The following is a 22,187-nucleotide window of genomic DNA, read 5'->3' as shown; positions in this document are numbered from 1 at the left end:
TGGCAAACCACGTTGAATATACCGGGTGAAATAAACGAATCGTGACAATGAACGTAACGGACCGAAGGACGAATCGTGTCAAGGAGTCAGGTGTATCCTAAACAGGTTGAGTTAAAGCATGGTCGCCGGTTCGCGATGTGTCCCAATTAAGAGCGATTTTCTCCGTTTCCTTTCCGGTATTAGTGTCACGGTGAGCGCGCAATCTCGGAATCTACGGGTATTGTGTGCCAGCCGTTCGTCCACTTTACAATCCACGCCATGAATATTACATGGCTTCTTACCCAGCGGAAAGATAATTGTCAAGAGCTCTAAATACCGTCAGCCGTTGCCGGGTGGACAGAAAATGCATAATACATAACGCGACGAGAAAACGAAAATTTACGACGCGCATGGCCACTGTTCTGCCGCGCTAATCTACTGGGTGACTTGCCCGCGTCCACTGAATTAATTCGTTGCAGAGTCGGTGAAAACAGCACAGCGTGGTTACGTGTTTCGTTCCACGATCCGATTCGTTGCATCCCGTTGCCGCTGCCGTGTAATTTTTAACGATTAATACGAATTCCTGCGCGACTCGCCGTATCGTAATTCGAACACGCTTCTTCCTTTCCATCTTTTCACGCACAGCTGCCTTTTTCTTCGTCGTATCTTAACTTAAGTCAATCTTATGGTATCGATGCTGCGTTCGAAAATATTTGACATCGTTTTGCACATCTTCCAGGATATTTGAATAACCTGTACGGAAACTTCGTTAGGTTTATTATGCAAAACGCGACGCTAAAAACGTATAAGCGGTGTAATGTCACGCAAGAGATACGCGTCATGTAGATCGAATTTAACACACATCGATACGTATTAGTTGATTGATCGTTATGAAATTGTAATAGACGACGTTAATCTTGCGAATGGTAATAATAATGCGGCTCTTACAACTCGTAAATCTTATTACATGCTAAAGAGAATATAGAATTAAAATAAGAACACATACGTACATATAGACGCATGTATATGTCACTGTATCAATCGGTGCAGCTGCTCCAATTTAAACTCTCGCAATAGCACGATCGTTACTTATAATGGAATCTATTGGAACGTACAATTTCATGATAAATGAGACTGCATATTCTAATTAGTAATTTATTTTCTCTTTCAAGTTCCTACGGACCATAGTCTATATTATTACATTAACGCGATCACTGTTAAAAGGTAAATCCATCTGGAGGGTTAAATGGTAGTGTAATATAAATCTTAGTACATACTTGCAGCTAACATAAGAGTGCATTAGAGTCGGCGCTTGGGATTCGCGTAAACGATACGATCTTCGTGGCAGGCCAGATACGGCTATCCTTTCATGGCTTTTTGCATCCGTTGCGCACACGCGTGCTTCCCTCGCTCTGGTGGACCCTATGACAGGTATACACTGCTGATTTATTAACAGTTTATGATGTCTGGCCGTGCGGCACGAGGCGCGCCACGTCTTCCACTTTCCGGCTACCAACCGCTCTCTTTTAATGGGGACCCGGCCGTTTTCTTATTCCGAGACGCCGAAGACGGCCTAGCCTCGCGGGCACGACCTATTTCCCGGACATAAATCAACGTTGACGCTACGGATTCCGAGTCTTTACGACGTTTTCGAACCCAGCTATTATATCGACGGGACTGAGTGACCTATAATTAACCGCCGGTTACGTTCTATCGATCACCGTGATCCCCTGATTTCCGACCAGAGTCCAAAATTCAATTCAAACTTTGACCGAGGTTTGACTTAATTCGCAAGATTTCGGTGGATCTCTTAAATAAAAGTCGATCGTAATTATCGATACGTAATTACGTATGTACATCTTTTTATATGGCTGGTGTATGGCCGTAAGTAGCGAGTCTCGTTGGTGATTCAGTTCGTGTTTTATACTGAATGCTTGTCACCGTGTACTTTAATCAGATCCTCGTGACCCTCGGAACTGAGTCATAATTCTATGATAATTTAGAAACACAGCGCAGGTGGACTCAGCATGACCAAGAGCATCCTCTTTAAACGGGGATGGACTGAAGCGGAACAACCCCTGGCGAATCAGCAGGTGTAGGAATTAATATGTGGTCGAAACGCATTGTAAATTAAGAATCATTTAATAATGTGCGTGTAATAACATGAACTCATTTTTATCGCGACATGTGTTCTACTGCGACCGATGAATTCATTAAAAAAAAAACTTCCTGGGATATCTTTTTCGGTTGTTGCTCGTTGCCATTACAAGTTGTAATGTTCGCATGATGTGTACAAATCTTCAATTCCATAGAAACGTTGCCGTCAGCAACACTTGCCTCTGCATCTAATATAACCAGCCGAAATTCGTCGACAACCGTACAACATGAGAAAAGCGTCCAGTTCACGCGCTTTCATCTCGACTACGGGGAAGAACGTTGGAAATCAGTTCGCGTGGAACGGGCATGTAAATTTCGCCGGGATAAACTTTTCAATGCGGACCTCCGCGGCGCTGACGAATTGCAAACGGCTACGCTGTGACAGATGGATCTCCCTCGGATGGTCTGCGTGTCCGCCCCCTTTCGCGAGTGTTCCGCCCGACGAACCGCTAATTTTCTCGGACAACCGCAAAACCGCAACAATAATAACACCCCCGTTCAGCAGGGGTCGCATTAAAATGCACCAATAACAATCCTTAACGGGGACGAACCCTGTAATTACTCACGGATAAATCTTGCTGTCGGTAGTCGACAGAGATCTAGGATCTTCTCTAGGCCAAGGGATCACCGTGGATCCCCCTTCTTCTTCTCCTTTCATACATTTTTAATGAAGTCCCTTTTTCGCTAACAGAACGCATCGATCAAAACCTCGTGGGATCCAGATTAGAAGCACACTGGTGATTTTTGAAAAGTTGCTTTACGTATAATAGGATGTTAGATAATAGGTAATTTTTGGTTCTATGTCGGAAGATGTTTCCAAGATGCGATTTTTTATTTGTATTTTCTATTCGACTAGTAGTGGATCCTTTTCAATTCTGCCTAGTTTTGCACGTGACCGATCATGAAGAAGCAACTGTCCCTTTTTACTGGCGTAAGGCGTACATCTTGTTGTTATTACTGTTACACATACATTTCCATGTTTAATCAGCCAACAGATTAACGAACGTTTCACGTTTAACAAATTCCACGTGAAATATTCGCAACTTCACTTAAGGCTTAAAATACACTTATCAGTTTTTTAACTATCATTAACTGGAAACGAAGGTCAAAAAGAAGTTCAGAATATGAAATGGAAAACCATGTGAAAACTTATGACCCGCGTAACGACTCACTCAACAACGTCGATTAGCCATTGACTTTTTTTTTTGTTGTTGTTCGACCAATTGACTGCGAGAACATCGTTCGTGTTGCCGTTTATTACTTGAAATTTATGCAGCTATTACGGATCTCGACGCCAGGTGTCCGTGCAAACGCGTGGCCCTCGAAGTCTCCTTTGACCCTCACGTCCTCCTCTCTAAGCTTTTTGTCCAACCTTTCTCCACGGTCTCTGCGCCATTCTCGCGTTCTTCGCGAGTAATACGCAGTTCTTGTCGCGTACGAAACTACGTGTTGTAATTATTCCTTGATAATCCGTGGAACGTCTGTTTTTATCGATGGAAATAAAAATATTTTACTACTCGGCGAGGCAGTCTTCTTATTTTTTCAATCACAACATTGATAGATAGAAATGTTTTCCTCTGACACTAAATGTCAGCCTCGTTTTAAAAACTGTAGCAAAAAATTGATTATGGAATCTTCAACATCGAATTTTACTCATCGAACTGAGTAATTCTCTGTTGGAAATAAATGTGAATAGAAAATATTCGGTTCGACGATTAATTTTGCAAATTTTAGCCTAACTTTGATCTCTGAACCTTAATCTGTCGAAAAACCGTCAGGATGCTGATACTTCTCAAACAGTTACTTTCCCCTTTCCTCGAGATTACAGTATACTCGAGAAAAGAATGATAAATAGAAGAACATAGGCAAGAAAATCCTTAGTTAATAACCCGTCATTAATCAATCATCTCTTAATGACAACGCGCACAACTCGCTTGGGGAAAGTTGGAGAAGAGCAGAAAACACGGAATCCTGGTTATTCGCGGAAAGGATACAGTTTCCCCGTAACGCGTAATCGATGGAAAAATCGATTTAAGGGCAAAAACCAGCGATGGTTCGCCAGCTCTGTTAGAAGAATGGGAAGAAGAAAGAAAGGAGGAGAGGAGAACAGGTTCGCGCTAACGGACACCTCGACTACCAATTTACCGGGTGCACGCAACTAGCCGGTCATATTTTATTTACGATATAATTGAGATATATTGAAAGCCGAGATACAGACGTCCAGCTGCGTGTTCCTGCGGAAGAACGAACACGGACGAGCCGTAATTTGAACGTTCCCGCGAGAAGAAGGTTAACGCGCATCTTATTAGTCCCGTGAAATAGCTACGAAACGTCTTTGGTGCTGTTAAACCCGTTTACCGAATTGAAATGTTTTATTTTATAATTAATACGGAAAGAAATAGGAATATAAGTGTAAGAAATAAAGTTCAAATAATTCATTTCAATGACAGGATCAAGAGTAACGTTAGATGAATGCGATTTAATTTAGGATTAGTATTTGGCAAGGATTTTTAACGGATCGATGACGCGTTGCCAAGACTATGACGGGGCTTAAACGTGGAGAATGCGCGAAACTTGGCAGGCAGGGCAATCTCTCCGAGCAATCTGTTGCGTTGTCGGGCGAAACGGAAAGAAAGTAAATTTTCGCCGAGATTTCCTCGCGAGCCCGGGAATAACTCGTCGGAAAGTTAAATTTTAAAAGCGTTTAACATCCACCGACCCTCGGGTGGCTCGCCTCTGTCTACCGTGGCCCCTTGAGGGACGGAATGAGAAGAAAACTGGGGGTGCGAACAATATAACCCACTTGCAAGCGGCCAAATTTTAATATCGCGTCGCATCGATTTTCCATCTTGACACGCTGATTTTCCAAACGACGTCTCTACGCCATAACTACGATAAACCTGGGCCACCCTTTCAAAATCGTTGACTAATAGGTTTGAGTGTATTCACGTATTTTGGCGATATATGTAATATATATTTAATAATATATATTTAATTATTGAAATATATATCGAATAATAATTCAATTTCTTACTAAAATGCCACTGAATACCGTTAATTTTACGTATTAGTCGAATCAACGGAACACGATTTCCCAAACCAGCGAAACGATGCCTAATTACCAATAACTCGTTGCTCAAGCAATCCCCATCCAAACTTTCCCACGTAATTACCAAATTCAACAAAAGCGGCGCTAATAGAGCAGCAAATTATTAATGTCCTCTCGGAATAACGCGATACCTTTCTACCGGCTTGTGTCCCGTCAACCGGCGAACAAAGAACATTTTCCTCGATGCTCCGACGAGGGTTAAGGTTATAAATAGTCCGCCTTCGGGAGGCAGTAAAGAAGCAACTGCGAAGGGAAGTTGCTCGGGAAGAAAAGTGGGTGGGAGGGAGAGTTTGTCAGCGAGAGCCAAATGAAATTGTATTAAAGTTTCACCTCGTAGCGAAGCTCGAGACGAGAAGTGGAAAGGGGAGGAAAGGGATGGTTAGGAGGAGCAGGAGTAAGAGGGAGAGAGAGAGGAGAATGGAAGCAACACGGCCAACGAGCAAAACGACCCGGGCCAGGATATTAAAGCTTGTCGCTTTAGGACAAAATGAAGGCAAGAGTTCGGTACGCTTCGGCCTCTGAACAACACTCTCCCTCGACACCGGGCGAACCGACCATGGAAATATGAGATTCTTCGAAAGATACGCGCCGTAAACTGTTTTTATACCTTAATACGTATTTATGCGCCGCCAGCACCACCGCCCGGATAGGATTCGCCGCAACGGATTCGTTCCTGCTTCTTATTAACGCGTGCCCTCTTTTCTTACGTGTCTTGTGTGCAGGCTGTTTTCTGTATTTTACTGCGAGTTTGAATATGGGAGATTGAGCATGGGAGTATCGAGAAACGAGTACAACGAATCACGGATTAGAACGCCTATCGTAGATTAGTTCATGCGACGAGGAATGTACGCCATCGGTGTCACTGTATTGTTTTACGTTAAAGCTGCACCTAAGCAAGCGAGAGAACTTTCGATGGAGTTGACTTTAGCAATTTCGTTGAGGCGCGTTTCAGTGTTATAGCTATCGCTTCTTTTCACGTCGGGCATAAGAAAACTTTACTCCGAAACACTGCATGCGCAGCAGCTATTTGCATGAGAGGGCAAAATCGCAGGAAACGTTGCACGCCCTCTGGATTTCCATAATTTAATTCCGCAGCTGTATTTGGGTCGCGGTTTCTATTCAAGCGTCCACAGATGAGAAACGGTAAGGAAAAAGGAAAAAGAGCAACGGACGCCGCGTCGACGGCTGTATCATTCCGTGAATATTACATTTGTGACTGGCCGTGGCGCGATGCGCGGGGCGCCTCGCCTTCCCTAATTTCCTTCGGGAAACGCAAGGAATAATGTCGCTCGTGGCTGCACCGCTCGCTTCCCGTGCATTATTCATCGAGACTGAAATCGTCTTGTTTTTTTCCCACCTTCTTGGCAGAGGAAACGTGGAAACTCTCTTCCTTCCAGCAAAAAGAGAAACTTGGTAAAGGAGATGGCATTAATTGTGGCGAATTATAGGATTGTTGTGAGTAACGATCGACAGTTCTCACTGTCTAGTTCAGACGTTGTTACGATCAGCGTCATCTTGCAGAGAACAGTTCAGGAGCTGCCCTTACGTTATCAGAAGATCCATATCTGATCTAAATTCTGTTCCTACGTCAACGATCCTTCGTGAGTCTCTTGGCAAGCGCATAAAATACTCGTAGATTCAGGAAGCTCCCAGAATTATCCTCGTTATGCTACGTAAATGTTCAGCAGCCGTCCTTACGTTACCGGATCCTGTGTTTTGCAAGGTTGTCACGTAGGAGCAGCGAACCGACGACGCCGGTAAGTGGATCGACTAGCCAGCGGTGGAGCGTCCGGTTGTCCGGGACAAGCGACCAGGGACAATCTTATCTTCCGCAGAAAAAATTGAGACGTCGGTTCTCGTCTTTGTGAACTTCTGCACGGATATACATAACCGGCACGGCCGTATCAAGTTCTCCGGGCTCCGATGCGACCAGATAGGCCCAGACCTGAGAGAGCTTACGCGTAATCAGACCCGTATCCCCGCGCATATTAACGAGGCGTGCGCGCGTCCACCCTCGTGCATCGTGCGTGTTCGCGTGTGTCTTCCAGATTCGCATCGCGGACGCGAAAACAGCGACAAATCGGCCACGGTGACTCGGCCAGTATATTACTCGTCCCGGATGACGTTCTACGCAGAATCGTTTTATGGGATGAAATTATTTTACGTGGACGCGGGTCGAGGATATTCGTTCGCACGAAATGTTGCAAAACTTTTTCGGTATCGATATCCAAACATTCTTATACTCGCTCTCTCGCGAACAGGTAAGTCTTCCAGTTCTTTCAGCTGGCTGTCGATCCTTCTACAAGCGCCATCTCCGATCGCTGGAGCCAACATTGCAACGATATACCCAGTCGGTTCCGTCATCGAAGAATTCCTGGGCAATTTATTTTTTGCTCGCAAATCATTTTGCCCATTAGTCGACACAGAAGAAGGAGTCGAAGGAGGAGGAGAAGAAGGAGAAGGAGGAAGAAAAGGAGTAAGAAGGGGCGGCCGCTAGGGGCAGCTGTCGGGACGGGCATGAGGTGGCAGGCAAGGAGACGCTGGAACGAAGGGTAATCCTTCCGCTGATGTGTGTTACGAGGTCCACCCGCCCGCGCACTCATCATCACCGAGATAATGGAGTGGGCGTTACACACGGAGGAAAGATGCTGGATGGTTCAGGGCCTGGTCGAGCGTGGCTCGCAACAAAAACCGCCACTCAGCGACCCTAGCCCGACTTACACGACCATAAAATCATCCTAGTTCTCTGCCACCCCGCCTCCTCTCTCTCTCTCTCTCTCCCTCTTTTATCTCTTGCTCTATTTCTCGATGTATGTATGTACAGTGACGTGCAAAACTCTTCGGTCAGGACGGTCTTCTCGACTATTTTTTAACGCCACTCCTTTTCTTGCAGATAATTGAAGGGTTTACAGCGGTGAGGTGGCAACTCTAATATTTAAATCGTATCTATTGGAAGAAAAAACACGATGTAGTTAAAGAGTTAAGTGGATATATCCCATATTACTTTCTTGCAGAAAAATTCCTCCAGTTTCCACGGTACATAGCATAGTAGATAGATATAAACTGTTGCTCGATTCGTATTCATTTATACGAGGAACCGTGGGATTCGTCCCTCCTTGACCACGAAGGAAGCAGATCCTCGGAGGGCGCAGCCCCTGTCGTTCGATCCGCGGATGTTCATTGGCTCGAAAATTTTAATAACCCGAGCAACGATAGGTCGGAAGAGTACGCATGTCCAGCGGAGTGTCACCAGCGTGGCGACAACGCGCAGTTGGTGACACAGAACACGGTATTCCTCCTTCCCTCCGCTGTGTCACAGCCTGCTTCTGTCCCACGATCCATCGTGTCGCGGAACAGGGAGGACCTAACTGGATCCAGCAGAGGCTTTCGCGCAGGCGTGCTTCTTGTTAGGTGGCTCGCAGATTCTTCGACTCCTCGTCCATATATTTCAGATGTATATCGTCCATATACTTGATATCTCATATTCTTCTTGTAATTTTGTCAAATGTTCAATTCGGTGTGTTCAATTCCAATGGATAACTTCGTCGATTTGCAAGTGAAATTTGCAGAGCGCATACGGAAAAGAACGTAGGATCTACATTACGCGAAAAATGATCTATCTTTAAAAATAATCTAATGCCTACGTCTGATACGTATATTTCATCGAGAGCGATCATCTAACGTCCCTTCTTCGTTAGTAGATCCTGAAGATACTAATTTTATAGCATGCAAGTGTACGACTCTAAGCTGTGTGAGAGAATGAAATAAAAATGAAACAGGGAGAATTGCGAGAAGAATCGAAGGACGTCGATCTTTGGATACAAAAGAATGGAAACAAGAGTAGTCCGCTATAAATTGTAGAAGAACGAAAGCGTAAGGTAGCACGGGGTGACGGGAGCAGCGGCGGAAAACGAAGATCCGCGGAGGACGGATGAGGTGACCCGGGAGAGAGAGGTATTCGACGGAGTCCAACGGTAGTCTCTTGGATCGATACGAACGGCGGCGCGCTGTGTCCCCGTCTGCCATTGGTCATAGCAAAACCTAGACGTGCCCGGTTTTCTCCTTTCCTCCTGCCACCCCCTTGTCCTCTTCGCCCTCTTCCGGCCAGCCACCCCTTGGACTCCGTCTATATCCAGTCGACCTAGCTGCCCGCGACTACCCCTTACCCTTTAACTCCCTTTTATTCCCCCTTTATCCTTCCTCCAACAGTCTACGTGATTCTCTGCCCCTCTTTTTCCCTCTCTCTTTCTCTCTCTCTCTCCTTGTTCGTTGTTCTTCTTTATTTGTAATAGTAGCAATAAAAAGATAACATTACCTGATATCTATCTGGGTTATCCCTTAATTAGAAACTGCTATTACCATGAAAATTGTTAAAAGGAAATCGATGGATTATGTTAGATTGTAGGATAGGATAATATTGTAGATGTTTTTCGACCAAATCTGGTTATTTCCAGGTCGTAAAATAATTGATAATCGTTATACGTTACGTTTGTTGCTACATTTTGATAATATTCTTAAGATAAACTAAACTTATAAAAGACAGTTACAAAAACAGAACGTTTTACCGATATTCATGGGAAAAAATGTTCGGTTTAAGAAAGAGACTGTGCGTTTGGAAGTTGCCAACGTACAAGCATCAAGAAGATCGCGAAAACGAAGACACGGAAACATCGCAATAACATCAGACAGTATTACGTAAAACACGTCGGATTACCTTAGAGACGACCTCGAGGCTTAATAGCTTAGGTGAACGGGACAATCCCACGATGGTTGTCAACGAGTACCTCGAAAGACACACCGTTGACGATCCACGAGGACAACGAGGACTTGTGTTGCGATGTCGGTGCGCAGCTCCAGTCGGAAACGGTTGTTGAATATGGATGAGTCTCGCCGAAGAGCGGACACAGTCTCATGCTCGCTACGCGGAGACATAATTGCCTTAATTAACGCTAATATGTTAAGTCGCGCTGGCTTCTTTTGTTCATCGTCAGGCTGCGCGTCGACGTAAAGAGTCGCGTTCGTTCGGTTGGTATCACGGTGAACGCGACTGCACGTGATTCCTGCTTGTAACTAGGCTATCCGTATGAAATATCGACGTTTGCATTCGAGATTCGTAGATAAGCAGGATGCCTCGGATGTTTAATTGCTAGAAAAGCAACGATCGCCTTTAGACGGTAATTGCCGGTGTCGTGTAACGCCGTTCGTTCAGCCGAGTAGCGAAGAATTCGTTTCGCGAGCAAAAAAATGAAAAATTAATGGAACATGTGAAGATATAGGTGGCCTGGGTGAAGCGAACTCAAGAGTAGAATAAAAAAAAATTGATTTTTAGGGAATGAAATAACTTTTAACGTGTTTAGTAAACGATTTGACGTTGAATTTTCGAAAGATAGGGCAACGCGATTGAGTCGATGTAACAAGATGCATAACGTGGAAGAATCGATGAAGTTAAAAATGGAAATGAGAAACAGTATTGATATTGCGGTAATAGTTTCAGGCGTTGCTAATGATTAACGATAATTTATTTTATTGATGATTATCGATAACGTCGTTAAAATATCGATAAGACGAATAATGGTAGCCACAGTAAAACGTAACGTGTAATAAAGTCACGAGCCGGATTTTTGTTCACTCTATAGACAAATGTACCGCATCAGTCACTGAAGTCGTAATTTACACGATGTTTGTAAAATACGCATGGAGGGATGAAAATCCTAGATCCGCTAGATCCACTGCTAGTTTTCATAAAATAGAGTTCTGTGTTTATTGCTATAGAAAATTTACTGTACTTTCTAAGTCGTCTATAATATTCAGGATCCACTTGAGCGTTGTTCTTCGTCCGTTAGCTCGCAGTCGGCGCGCTAGAGTTTATCGAACTTTGGGCGTAGTCGTCGCGTCGGTCGCGCGGCATGCCGCGATTCGATGTGTGTTCAACTCGCATTTTCTTTACGAAACGAACGGAATGCATAAGTATTTCCGGTGGTGTTCCAGGCCGCGCAGGGAGGATTCCCCGATGCGACTTCCGGTTGCGAGGCGAGCTAGTGTCCCTAATTACCGTGTCGGTTCATGAATACGATTGCCGCGCGACGCGGCTCGCCGCGGCACGGAAGCTAGCGTGGCGTCACCGGTTGTTACTCCGCTCATGAATTTATGTATCTGCATTCTCGAACGCGGTTCGAGGCACCCCGATGCAGAAGAAGAAGACGAGGACGAAGAAGAAGAAGAAGGATCTTCCTTTCTCCGGTCTGTAGCCGCTTCCTTTTACCCTTTGGCACGCCTCGGTGCCCTCGAACGATGTCGCGGATTCGTGCCAACCGGATAACCACCACGGTTGCGGACTCCTTTATGCACGATGGTCCACGTCGTTGGAATTTACTCGGCGAAATCGAAAAAATTCTCGTTCGTTCGCAATCGTGAAATGATTAGGCGAAGGATTTACCGCAAAATGGAAGTTCGCGTTCAAAATGGACTTTGATTCTTCTAATAGAGACAAACAAAAATTATGATAATTATGTAATGACTGTGTATAGGTACGCAATGCTCTGTGGTCGCTGCCGTCTTTTTGTTTGAAATTATATTAGCTTTGAAACTTAATTGTACAAAAAGATGTTATTAATTTATACTTGAAGAATATTCGTTTCGTATCGTCGTATCGCCAGACAAATCTGACAAATCTGTTCCACCATTCGATACGCGTAGGTTAACTCGCGAATGAATCGAATGGTCTGTAAGAACTATCGTGGGACGAAGAATCGTGTACACGCGGATCCAACTCGGTTAGACATATACGTAGCGTATCATATGGGTGGAAGGCAATTATTCGTGCGGCTGACCCTGAAGGCAATGATAACTGCGGGCGGCACATAATTTTGAGCACCACGAGCCTGCCGCAGCAGTACGTAACTCTGCCGGTCTTATAATGAAGATATAACCGAGCCGACTGCCGAGACATCTTTACGTCCGAGAATGCATGGCTTGTTACTCCGCTTATGATGCCAGAGACTGCGATACGTGGCTCTCTTCCTGTCCTTCGACTCGTTCGATGTTCCTGCACTTTGCCAATGGCGATACCAAGGGCGATCTCTTCCACTTTATCGGTTTCGATAGTTCTCGTAATACGTAAGTAAGTTGTAATTTTCTCCTGCAATACGTTCCAATCATTGTGTTCGATGTTCCACAAGCGCTGAAGAGAATGTCATTGTCACATTCAAAATGGGAAATTTAGCTTTAGTAAATTGATCTATTAGGCGACACCGTATATTTACCGGAAATTTTATCCAAGATTTTACAAATTCCGATTAAATATAAAAATATCTACCGTTCTTGCTGGTCGATGTATACGTTTACTATAATTTACTATACATTTACTATAATTCGTAATATAGAATAACACGAACGTATAATGTACAAATAGTGACGCGCGAAATTCAAAATTCAGAGAAACGACGTTTCACATGTACCAGTGCAATATTTAATTTTTACCATTTACAATTCCTGGCGGTGCGTCTCTGATGCCAAGTACACGAGCTGAGGTTTTTCGTTTTTTTTTTTTTTTTTTTTCATCCTTCATCCTCGCTTCTCGCGGTAGGACGCGAATTACATATTATGGGATCGCGTGCGCAACGCGACGGGTCGACGAGAGGGATGATTAACGGTTATTCGGGCTCAGTTTTCCAAAGACAATTATTTAACTCGTCAATATTGAACAGCGTTCAATTAGAGGAGAATTGAAATGAACACCGTGGAACACGCTTCGAGCGGCCGCCGACGCTGATACAGCGATACCCGCGTTTGGTTTTAAATCCCCATACACGGGATTCGCGATCCGTAAATGAAAATCTGTCGGCGGAACGCGCGGGATATTGAATAACATTTATTCGTACGAAGGGATATTCGCGTTGGAAACGGGGACGAAACTCTTGTTTTTTTGTTTTATATAACGTACAGTGGCTCGCCAGAGTATTTCAACACTCGCCATAGCAAGCTTTCACGTATATCTGGTACGTGTTATATGAAACATTTTGAAATTTCGTTAGCACTGTAATTAGCACGACAGTCGTGATTGCATTGTTATTTCGAATCAATCTGAAAATGTATACAGAAGATATTCACTGCAAACGTATATTTGTAAAATATACTCGTAGCAATTTTGAGCGTATAATAGATATTTCTAACGGTGACACTGAATGTCGAGACTTATTAATGGTAAATTACGTATATACGTAGCTTTGTAAAGTTATAAACTATTTGCTATAGCATTGTACTAGCGTAAGAATGCATTGTCATAATACCATAATCTGGCACAAAAATCTGGTCGGTTTCACATCGTGTACTCGCATCCTCTAACTTAAGAAGCTACACGTGGTCACCGATGACCCGTTGAAGGGTTAAATCTCAGACTCGTTTCGTGGCCCACACGGCCAATTTTCGCACAGTCGCGCGTTTCCCTCGCTTCCCTCCCCCTCCCCCTGCCGCATATAATTTCTCTTGTTCTTTCTTTTTCTCGTCCCGCTGCCCCGGCCAACAACCTGGCTTGACGGCTGCGCGTAAAATTGGCCGGAACGCATTTTTCCATTAGGCCGGTACCCGAGCCACGTTACAAATTATAGGTGTACTCTTATTGGAGAACTCGATGAAACGAGGGAACCGATACGCGCGCTTGCTGTTTTCCTCTCTCTGTGCCGCCTGCTCTCCACGACCCACACCGTCCATACTCGCGATCGTCGCGCTGATGGCCAAATCACCGCTTGAAAAAATCACCTACGCTGTATTTTGGACGAAATTAACCACCGACAGACCGAAACGAGTTGTTCGGATATTCGATGTCGGCGGATCTCCTATGAAAAACGATTTGTCTTAGCAACGGACTTGGAAAAATTCTGAAACTGGAGGAGCGATTACGGTCCTATTCAACATGGAACTGCAATAGGAACAAAAGAATAACGTTAAATGTGAGCGATGCTGCCAGACATCGGAAAATACAATTACTTTGCAATTACATACACATACCTTTCTAGAATCACGACGTGCCTTAGTTAATAGTAACTCGGCAAACTAGCTATTAGAATACCTACATACATCACGCGCATCCCCTTTAGCTGAACATTTCCATCGCAGTCCATTTCTCCGAAACTGCCTAAAACCACTTTAAATCTCTCAAATACACGCAACTTTCACAATTCCCACTCGAAGTGGCCCGCAGTCGCATGACGTTCATAATAGATGCGCAACGTAGCGTCGATGTACCACGAGCGAACGTAGCATAACCTAACGTAACGTAACAAAATGGTAAAAGTAGCCGGGGGCCATCGAGCCGGGTCGTTAGAGACACGCCCGTGGAAAATACGGGGCTCTCGCGAGCCGCTTGACATTAAAATCACATTTGCCGCTTTTCCACGGAATCCACCGAGCTCGCTTATTCATCGATTACGGCTAGGCTGGCTTCACTTCGTGATGTGTCCGCCACGGCATTAAACGTAATTTAACGGCGACATTTACGCCGCTTGTAAGTGATTTCATTGCATCTCTGACGGATTGCGCACCATCTAATTCAATTGCGCGCCTCTTCCCTCTAGGATCGCGTAATGCCACCTGCGATTAAAGTAATTCCTGCCTCGATTTTATACGGATATGGTTAATTGATCGGAATCAGGCATCTGTGCTACCGCGTTGAACTAGTTTGCTCAAGAGGTTATTACCATTCGAGCCGCTGGAATTTTCTTGTCGCCGTATGGTTAAGAGGTTCGTCGATGTTCGAACGTTGGCTTAACAATTCATTGCAATCGGAATCGCGTGCATTCGCGTTTCTTTCTATCGAAGGGAGAGTAGCGTTTGTTTTGGAAAAACGTATGTGCCGAGCAACGATTTCATCGATATCAAATATTTCAGAAACTTATATATACTGGCCATTTGTTAGAAAATTCTGACGCACTTTGCCATTGCTTAAAGCCGATCTTGCCATCGGTAAAACACATAAAATTTTAATATCTCGAAACCACTCGATTCTCACCTAACCCGAAGACCATTTCACAACCTCCTCCCGGTACAAAAAGTCGTTCATTTCTTTTTACGATTAATAAAGCATCCCCGTTAAGGCGCACTTTAACGCAATTTCCCTTTTACGCCCTGGCGAAAAGAAAAAGGAAAAAAAACATACAACGCGTAATCCGTTAATGACACCAAATGAAAATATGAACGTTCTCGGGGAGAAGTTTAAGAGGCAAGAGCCAAGCCGTGTACTGGCACAGAGCGGTGCCATCGATTCCAGAGGGAGTCATCGCGGCATTAAAACTCCAACGATCCCGAGGGCAGATTCCCGGCTGGACGAAGTACAAGGCTCGTCGTTAGGGGTTTGGTCGCGTTAATGACGAAATCTCTTCGTCCTCCCTTCTCTTTTTCTTTTTTCATCGGTGATTCAACTGCTTCTCCCGATGGAACTTCTTACCCCATTGTCTCGGTTAAAAGGATTTCACAATAAACAACGATCAACCTCAGCAAATTAACCATAGCCGTCGTGGTCCACGTGGGAGATTTTCTTGGCTGCCTGTGCGAGCGTATCCGAGTCCCCGTTCCGCTAGAGATACGTGTTAACGACGTTGCATCGCAACCAGAGATTGCCGTTCATATTTAATACCAGGTTGTCCGAAAAGCTTCTTTTCTTGCGTAAGGAAACATTTTTTGTTTTGTATTATTCAATGGAACGTCGTTCTATCGGAACAAAATGCATCGTACATAATTCAATGAAATTACATAAAACAAAAAATGTTGTTCGTCTATTACTTCCTTATAAAACGAAAGAATCTTTTCAAACAACCTAATACTTAACGTTAAATACCGATATTTCATACCTTGATTATTTCAAACAGTTACAGGGAACCTCGCCGTAAAAACGTACAGAAATGACGAGAATTTCAAGCGATTTTCTGATATTCCCACTGAAAAAGAAATATCGTTAAGGAAACATAGAAACGGCTATCTAAGACTCTGGACGCGGAATAAAAGCACGCGTTATTCGTTGTCTGTTGCAGAAGATCGTGAGGAACGCGAACCAGGAGCAGAATGGCTGTTCGTCGCTCGCTGACGCGCAAGAAACGCGCCCCGTCGCAGGTTAGTGTATCTAATTACCCGTGCCGTTTTACATCAACGATTTGCAGTGATTTACGACGAAATTGTAGCGGCGACCTTCGTCCAGTCGGCGCAGGTTCCGGGACAGGCGATGAGGGGGTAAGGGCGGGTCGTGTGCACGGGCGACGCCGGGACGGGGTGAGGGGGAGGGGGGGAGGGAGGGGAACGAATCAGCTAAGCGGTCCGCGGGTAAAAAACACTAAAGGATTCGGTCATTTATCACAGCGCTGCTGCCCCCGGGGCACCACAGGAATGAAAAGGGGAGGAATATAATCCGTTGGACAGACTAATCGCGGACTAACTATCCACATATTATCTACAATAATTTCATGGTACTAGGTCGCATGGTAAGTGGAGGGGTGAAGGGGTGGGGGGGGGGAGGAGAGCTTCTCTACGTCTACACCGTAACGAAATGAGATTTCGTAACGAAATACATAGTTTATTAGAAATGGCTCGGTCGATGGAAGAGTATTTTACGTTACGGTATAGTTTTGTTGGGCCGGGAGGCTGTCAGGATTTTTCGAATTGGAGCGTAAGAGTGTTTAGAATTTTATGAAGCGTTGAGGTTACTTCGTCAAGTTGCGTACTATTCGTAGTAAATAGGTAGGTTATCAATTTTTTTTTTTCTTTGGATTGTACACAATTATCGCCAATTAATACGGCAAAATTTGGATTGTTCCAAATACCAAATTGATATAAATTGTAATTCAGAATTGCACTCTTCGAATTCGATGATCATCGAACATAACCTATACGTCTGTATGTTGGAATTCTTCACGCGCCATTGCTATTCTAAACAATTAAATGATTATTGACTTAACCTTAGGGCACTACGCAGCCTGTCTACGCGAAGCTGGTAAAATAAAAAAGAATATAACGAGTTAACCTTACATGCATATTCATGCAACGTCGAAACAGCGCGAACAGCGTAAACCAGATCGCTACACAACGGGAAAGGTATTTTGTTCGCATTTTTTTCATCTTTTTTTTTTTTATTTTTTCCCTTGTTTTCAAATAAAGAAAGCCCCGAATATTCCAGCTATCAATTCAGTCTGGGATCAATTTACAGAGTGTACGCGGGTGTTTCGGTCAGCGAAACGCCGGTCCCAATTCGCGCGAGCTATTTTTGCACGCTGCGGTCTGCGCAGTCTACCTGCCCGCGTAAATATACAAGCAGCGGCCGTGCTGCAATTTTGAAGCCTGTCGCGCATAAATAAAGTGAACTCGAGCGTGGAAATTAATTAGCGTGCCGACCAAGGGGCAAAGTATAGGGAAAATTCACCGGCATCGCCATTTAATTGACAAACAAATTTCATTAGCGCGTGCAAGCTACGCGTGTAAGCCCTTTCCGTCTAATTAGTACTAGTTTATTGAACGTTGACCATACTGTTACAATTTTCCGTGCTTTAATCTTGCGAATGTAATAACAACTTTTCAATTTCTTTTTGTTACTTTACTCTTCCTTTCGACTTTTAGCCTCACGTATGTAAAATTACAAAAAGAACGATGATTTCTTTCTGAATCTTATTGCAAACGAAATTTAGGTAAATTCCTAATTTTTCGCAAAATAAAAATAAAAAAAATATACACATATACATATATGTTTATATATGTCCATATCTTTCAAATCTTGTGCAAATCAAAGTACGAAATTACGTTTAATTATGTACTTCTAGAGAATTTAGGATCCGACGATACTTCTCACTGATCGAATTAAGAGAAATTCCGTTAGAGCTCGTTCGCGTCGACGAATGACGAGCAGTGATCGATTGTGAAACCACGGACCAGTTAAAGGGGACAGTCGGGGACATATGGAAGATTGTTGCAAAAGTATACGGCGTCAGGGTGCACATATAACGCCTTCAAATTACAGACTGGCCAAGGACCATCCATCACAACTGGGCCCATGGGACTTACGGTCTTTGCGCACCGCCCCAACGTTTAAGTCGTTAGCAATTTCCTGCACGGGACTATTTTCGGCCCCAAATTCCATATGGCCCGATAATATCCGATAATACGGTCCGACCAAGCAGATTGGAATGGAGGGGATGTTCGTTTTGTCTCGCCGATAGTCGTGTCCGGTCGTATTACCCATACGAAACCCCCACTTTTGTAGAAATTTCACGTCCGTTCGAACTGTATCTTTATACATTGTCGACTGGCCGTTTCGCTACGATCGAGAATGGCGAGTCGCCTCCAATAACAGTAATCTCCACTGGAAACGCCTTTGTTTAAGTAATTCGACTCTAAAGATTGTAAGCTATCTCGTAAGCTTCCCTTTACGGACACGCTTCGGTTCTAATTTCCTATTACCTTCGACGAATGGAGAAATGAAATTTTCGCTGGCCGAATACGAATCGAGTTCTCGATGAGGTGTTTGTATAGTTAGGAGATTACATTCGATAATTTAATTTTGTTGGTAAAAGTATTCTTTTAATAAGAAATTGTAACTGTATAATCGGAATTCTTTGTTACCCTACTCTGATATTTTAAATACAAACGCTTTAATATTGTAGAATTCCAATAGTAAAATATCTTTGATATCGCTTTTTAGGGAAATATTTTTATGAATACTTTGTCCCGTTTTTTCCGATTCAAATATTGTATGTGAAAATGCAATAACATTTTCGAACAATATGCTTCTTTTTCGAGTTGTGCGAATTTATCGATATAGCAGATTTCATTGCTGTAGATAGTATCGAGAAATATCACCAGGTGGCAGTAGCGCACAGAACTCGAACGCTCCTCCGATAATATCATACAAATACCATTTGTACATTGTGTATTGCCTTTTATACGTCTTCTAGATAAAAAATTCGACACAGAAACAAAAACAATTTGTACACAAACTCCCATCGAAGCTATCCAATTGGACGAGAAAAATCTCTACGATAATAAACTATCGACTGAGGCGAATCATTTCGCTCCGTCGTGCGTTCATTTCAAAGAAAAAAAACTGTCGGCATTTCGGTGTATCGACGAGGATCCTGCTCCCCAATGCCTGATCGAGGAAGCCCTCGCCAGAGGGACTGAGGTATGCAAAGAGTATGTATATTAAAATATTGCAAAATTCTCAAACAAAAATTCGAACGATCCGTCGGAACTTCCAATCGTGTGTTATTGAATTTGAAGAATTTAAACATTCAAAATTTATATCAGTTTTTGCTATATAGATTGCTTCTCGGAGACTCTTCGTTTATACATCCACTCAAATAAGATTCCTGTTTTCAATTTATACTCGTTTGTCAAGTATGTGAAAGGTTCACCATTTTTAAATACACACACGTAGTACGATATTCGTCTTGCACGGCTAGCAAGTTGAACAAAAAAGAAAAAGAAAAAAGAAAAAATACATCTCCAATGTATAAGAGTTTTCATAAAATCCACTCGACTATTCAATTCAAATTTCGACGGAAAACAAACAACGACTTTTCCACAATATCAGCCGGCGTACCTAATGTAAATTTTCCTTTTTTGCCGGAACGAAATATCCACGTCGAATCGAATCAGCGCATCGAGCAGCGGACAAAGGGGAAAATATCGCCGAACAAGGAGGCCGAGTGAGTTTATAGAGAATATATAAAAGCGGTCTGTTTCCTTCACTTTTTTTTTTTTTTTTTTTTTGTTATTTTTTGTCGAAAAAGTCTGACGATTTTTCCAGCCGGCCAGAAATTCAAGGGAAATTCGATCGCGCGAAAATATGCCAAAATTAATCGTAGCCGTGGAGTAATGAAATTTTTCTCCAAACTCGTATCTACTTATACAGGGTGTAACAAACGTATTTGCACGACAAAAGTGAATTTCTGGGAGCTAGAATCAAAGAGTGGTAGATCTTTAATATTTAAATATTCGGCCTCTTAATCTTCGAGTATCTTTGAAATCGAAATGAGAAAGGAGATCTCAATATCGATTTCTGTGTCTCGTTAAATTTTATTAATCTCAAATTTGTCCATTAGATACGAGACGATCATATCGCAGCTAGAAGCGAAGCTCACTCGAACGAAAGAAGATCTGGAAGTGGCTTTGAAGGCGAAACCAATCGCGAAAGAAAAGTACAAAAGGTAAAGTTACATACGGAACATTCTGCTTGTATAAACGATAACGTAATTAAAAAGCGTGTTACTTACATCGAGTTCTTGTCCAACACAGATTATTAGAAAACGCGAAAGCAGAAGCACGTAAAGAAAACGAGATGCTGCAAGAAAACATCGTACGTATTTGTACCTCTGTTTTGGAAAATTTTGGTCCCCGTACAGTAGATCAGAGAAGGAGTAGTAATTACCAAATTAAATCTCGTAGAAAGTTAAAGTGTCACGAGAGGATTGCGAGTAGATTACGTAAGAAGGTATATCGATATTAGAGTAACAGAGTATTTTAGAAACGAAGACAGCGATATCGAATACGAATTCGTGTCACGTGCTTCGCTTTTATCAGCTGCACACGACAGTGGCGAGAATGAACAAATTGAAACGAGAATTAGCCGTGACTCGGAGGAAACTAAAAAGTAAATGCGAGGAGCACGAGTCGATCAGCGAATGCTTCGACCAGCTGAAGCAAGAAATGGAGGCAACCGAAACGAATTTGAACAATCTAATAAGCGAAAATCTTTCCTTAAAGAGGAAGATAGATGACACGCGGGACTGGTTGCAGCACACCACGGGGAAGGAACACCATAGGGGGAATTCTCGAGACGCGTGTAAGAACAGAGAGCTGGCAAATCTGAAGAAAAAAGTGGAAGAGGATTCGGCGACCATTACTCACCTTAAAAACAAGTATTTGAAATTTGCTTAATGAAAAAGAAGTTGTTGGTATTCCGAATTAGCTACAAATTTTATTAGTAATCGCGCTATCTTCGTTTTTAATAAACTAATAAAATAATTTAGATTAGTACGATTGGAGTCGGCGAACGCCAACAAGGGATTTTTACTGAACAGTTACAAGGGTCAGCTGACAGAGTTGACTAAAGAGAAAAATCAATTAGTATCTAAAATGAGCAACTTGGAGAACGAAGTCAGCAATGTTCGAAACAGTAACTCACAATTAAAAGCAAAGGTATGTATTTCTGAAAGAAATGCTGAAGAAAATACTTTGATAAGCTTGTGCATATGTGTAATATAGTTTAGAATACTTTAATAAAGCTAATTAATTTATCCTATTAGATTTCCGTTTTAAATAATGAAAAGGATAAATTACTGTCAGACAATGAAAAATCGAAGGCGGACATAAAGGGAAAGGTGAAAAGATTCGTACTACATAGTTTGGTAACTTTTGCGTAAATAAAAATTGTATCTGATTGGTCAGATGGAAACGCAATGTGCGAAAAAATGTGGCGAGACAGTGCAACAGGAGATTGAAGTTGTGAAAGCTAAATACGAGGAGACTATTAAGTCTACGAAAATGAAGTTGCTGGTTACTAAAACTCAGAATATCGAATACTTAAACGCCATCAAGGTACATATAATGCAGTTACACATACTTTCGATATTAATTTTTTAATTTCCGAAATTTCGTACGTTGCAAACAGGTTTCCCCATAAATTAATTAGTCAATTATATCAATAATATAATTGATTAATTATAAAATGAAATATTATTATTATTTTTTGAATTATAAAACTCTTGATAAGATGTTGCTTGAAATTAGGAATTTTTGAGAAAACTCTACGAACTCCAAGGAGATCGTGGAACGCAAAAGTTTTCGAACGAAAATGAGGCAAGCGAAAGAGAAACTCAAGAAACTATCTGTAATATTTTGAATATGACACCGGATGAATTGTCTGGCTTTATTAATGGAAAGACTAAAAATTCGGTAATCTATTGCT

At 42.8% G+C, this 22,187-nt stretch overlaps 2 protein-coding genes across 2 annotated transcripts in view; both read left to right on the top strand.

Annotated features, from left to right (window-relative positions):
• Positions 1–22,187, top strand: part of LOC138189705 (katanin p60 ATPase-containing subunit A-like 2) — a 138,730-nt gene that overhangs the window by 69,173 nt on the left and 47,370 nt on the right. The window lies entirely within an intron of this gene.
• Positions 1–22,187, top strand: part of LOC138189704 (uncharacterized) — a 181,134-nt gene that overhangs the window by 158,666 nt on the left and 281 nt on the right. Inside the window, exons 5-14 of the mRNA XM_069131821.1 lie at positions 16,270–16,348; positions 19,174–19,400; positions 19,889–19,926; positions 20,323–20,427; positions 20,516–20,711; positions 20,801–21,138; positions 21,250–21,418; positions 21,526–21,600; positions 21,668–21,817; positions 22,010–22,174. Of these exons, the coding sequence (XP_068987922.1) occupies positions 16,270–16,348; positions 19,174–19,400; positions 19,889–19,926; positions 20,323–20,427; positions 20,516–20,711; positions 20,801–21,138; positions 21,250–21,418; positions 21,526–21,600; positions 21,668–21,817; positions 22,010–22,174 (1,542 nt within the window). The remainder of the gene's footprint in view (positions 1–16,269; positions 16,349–19,173; positions 19,401–19,888; positions 19,927–20,322; positions 20,428–20,515; positions 20,712–20,800; positions 21,139–21,249; positions 21,419–21,525; positions 21,601–21,667; positions 21,818–22,009; positions 22,175–22,187) is intronic.

This window comes from Bombus flavifrons, chromosome 2, assembly GCF_040668555.2.
Source record: "Bombus flavifrons isolate JBK064 chromosome 2, iyBomFlav1_principal, whole genome shotgun sequence".
NCBI lineage: Eukaryota > Metazoa > Arthropoda > Insecta > Hymenoptera > Apidae > Bombus > Bombus flavifrons.
This window is presented reverse-complemented; position numbering and strand designations above follow the sequence as displayed.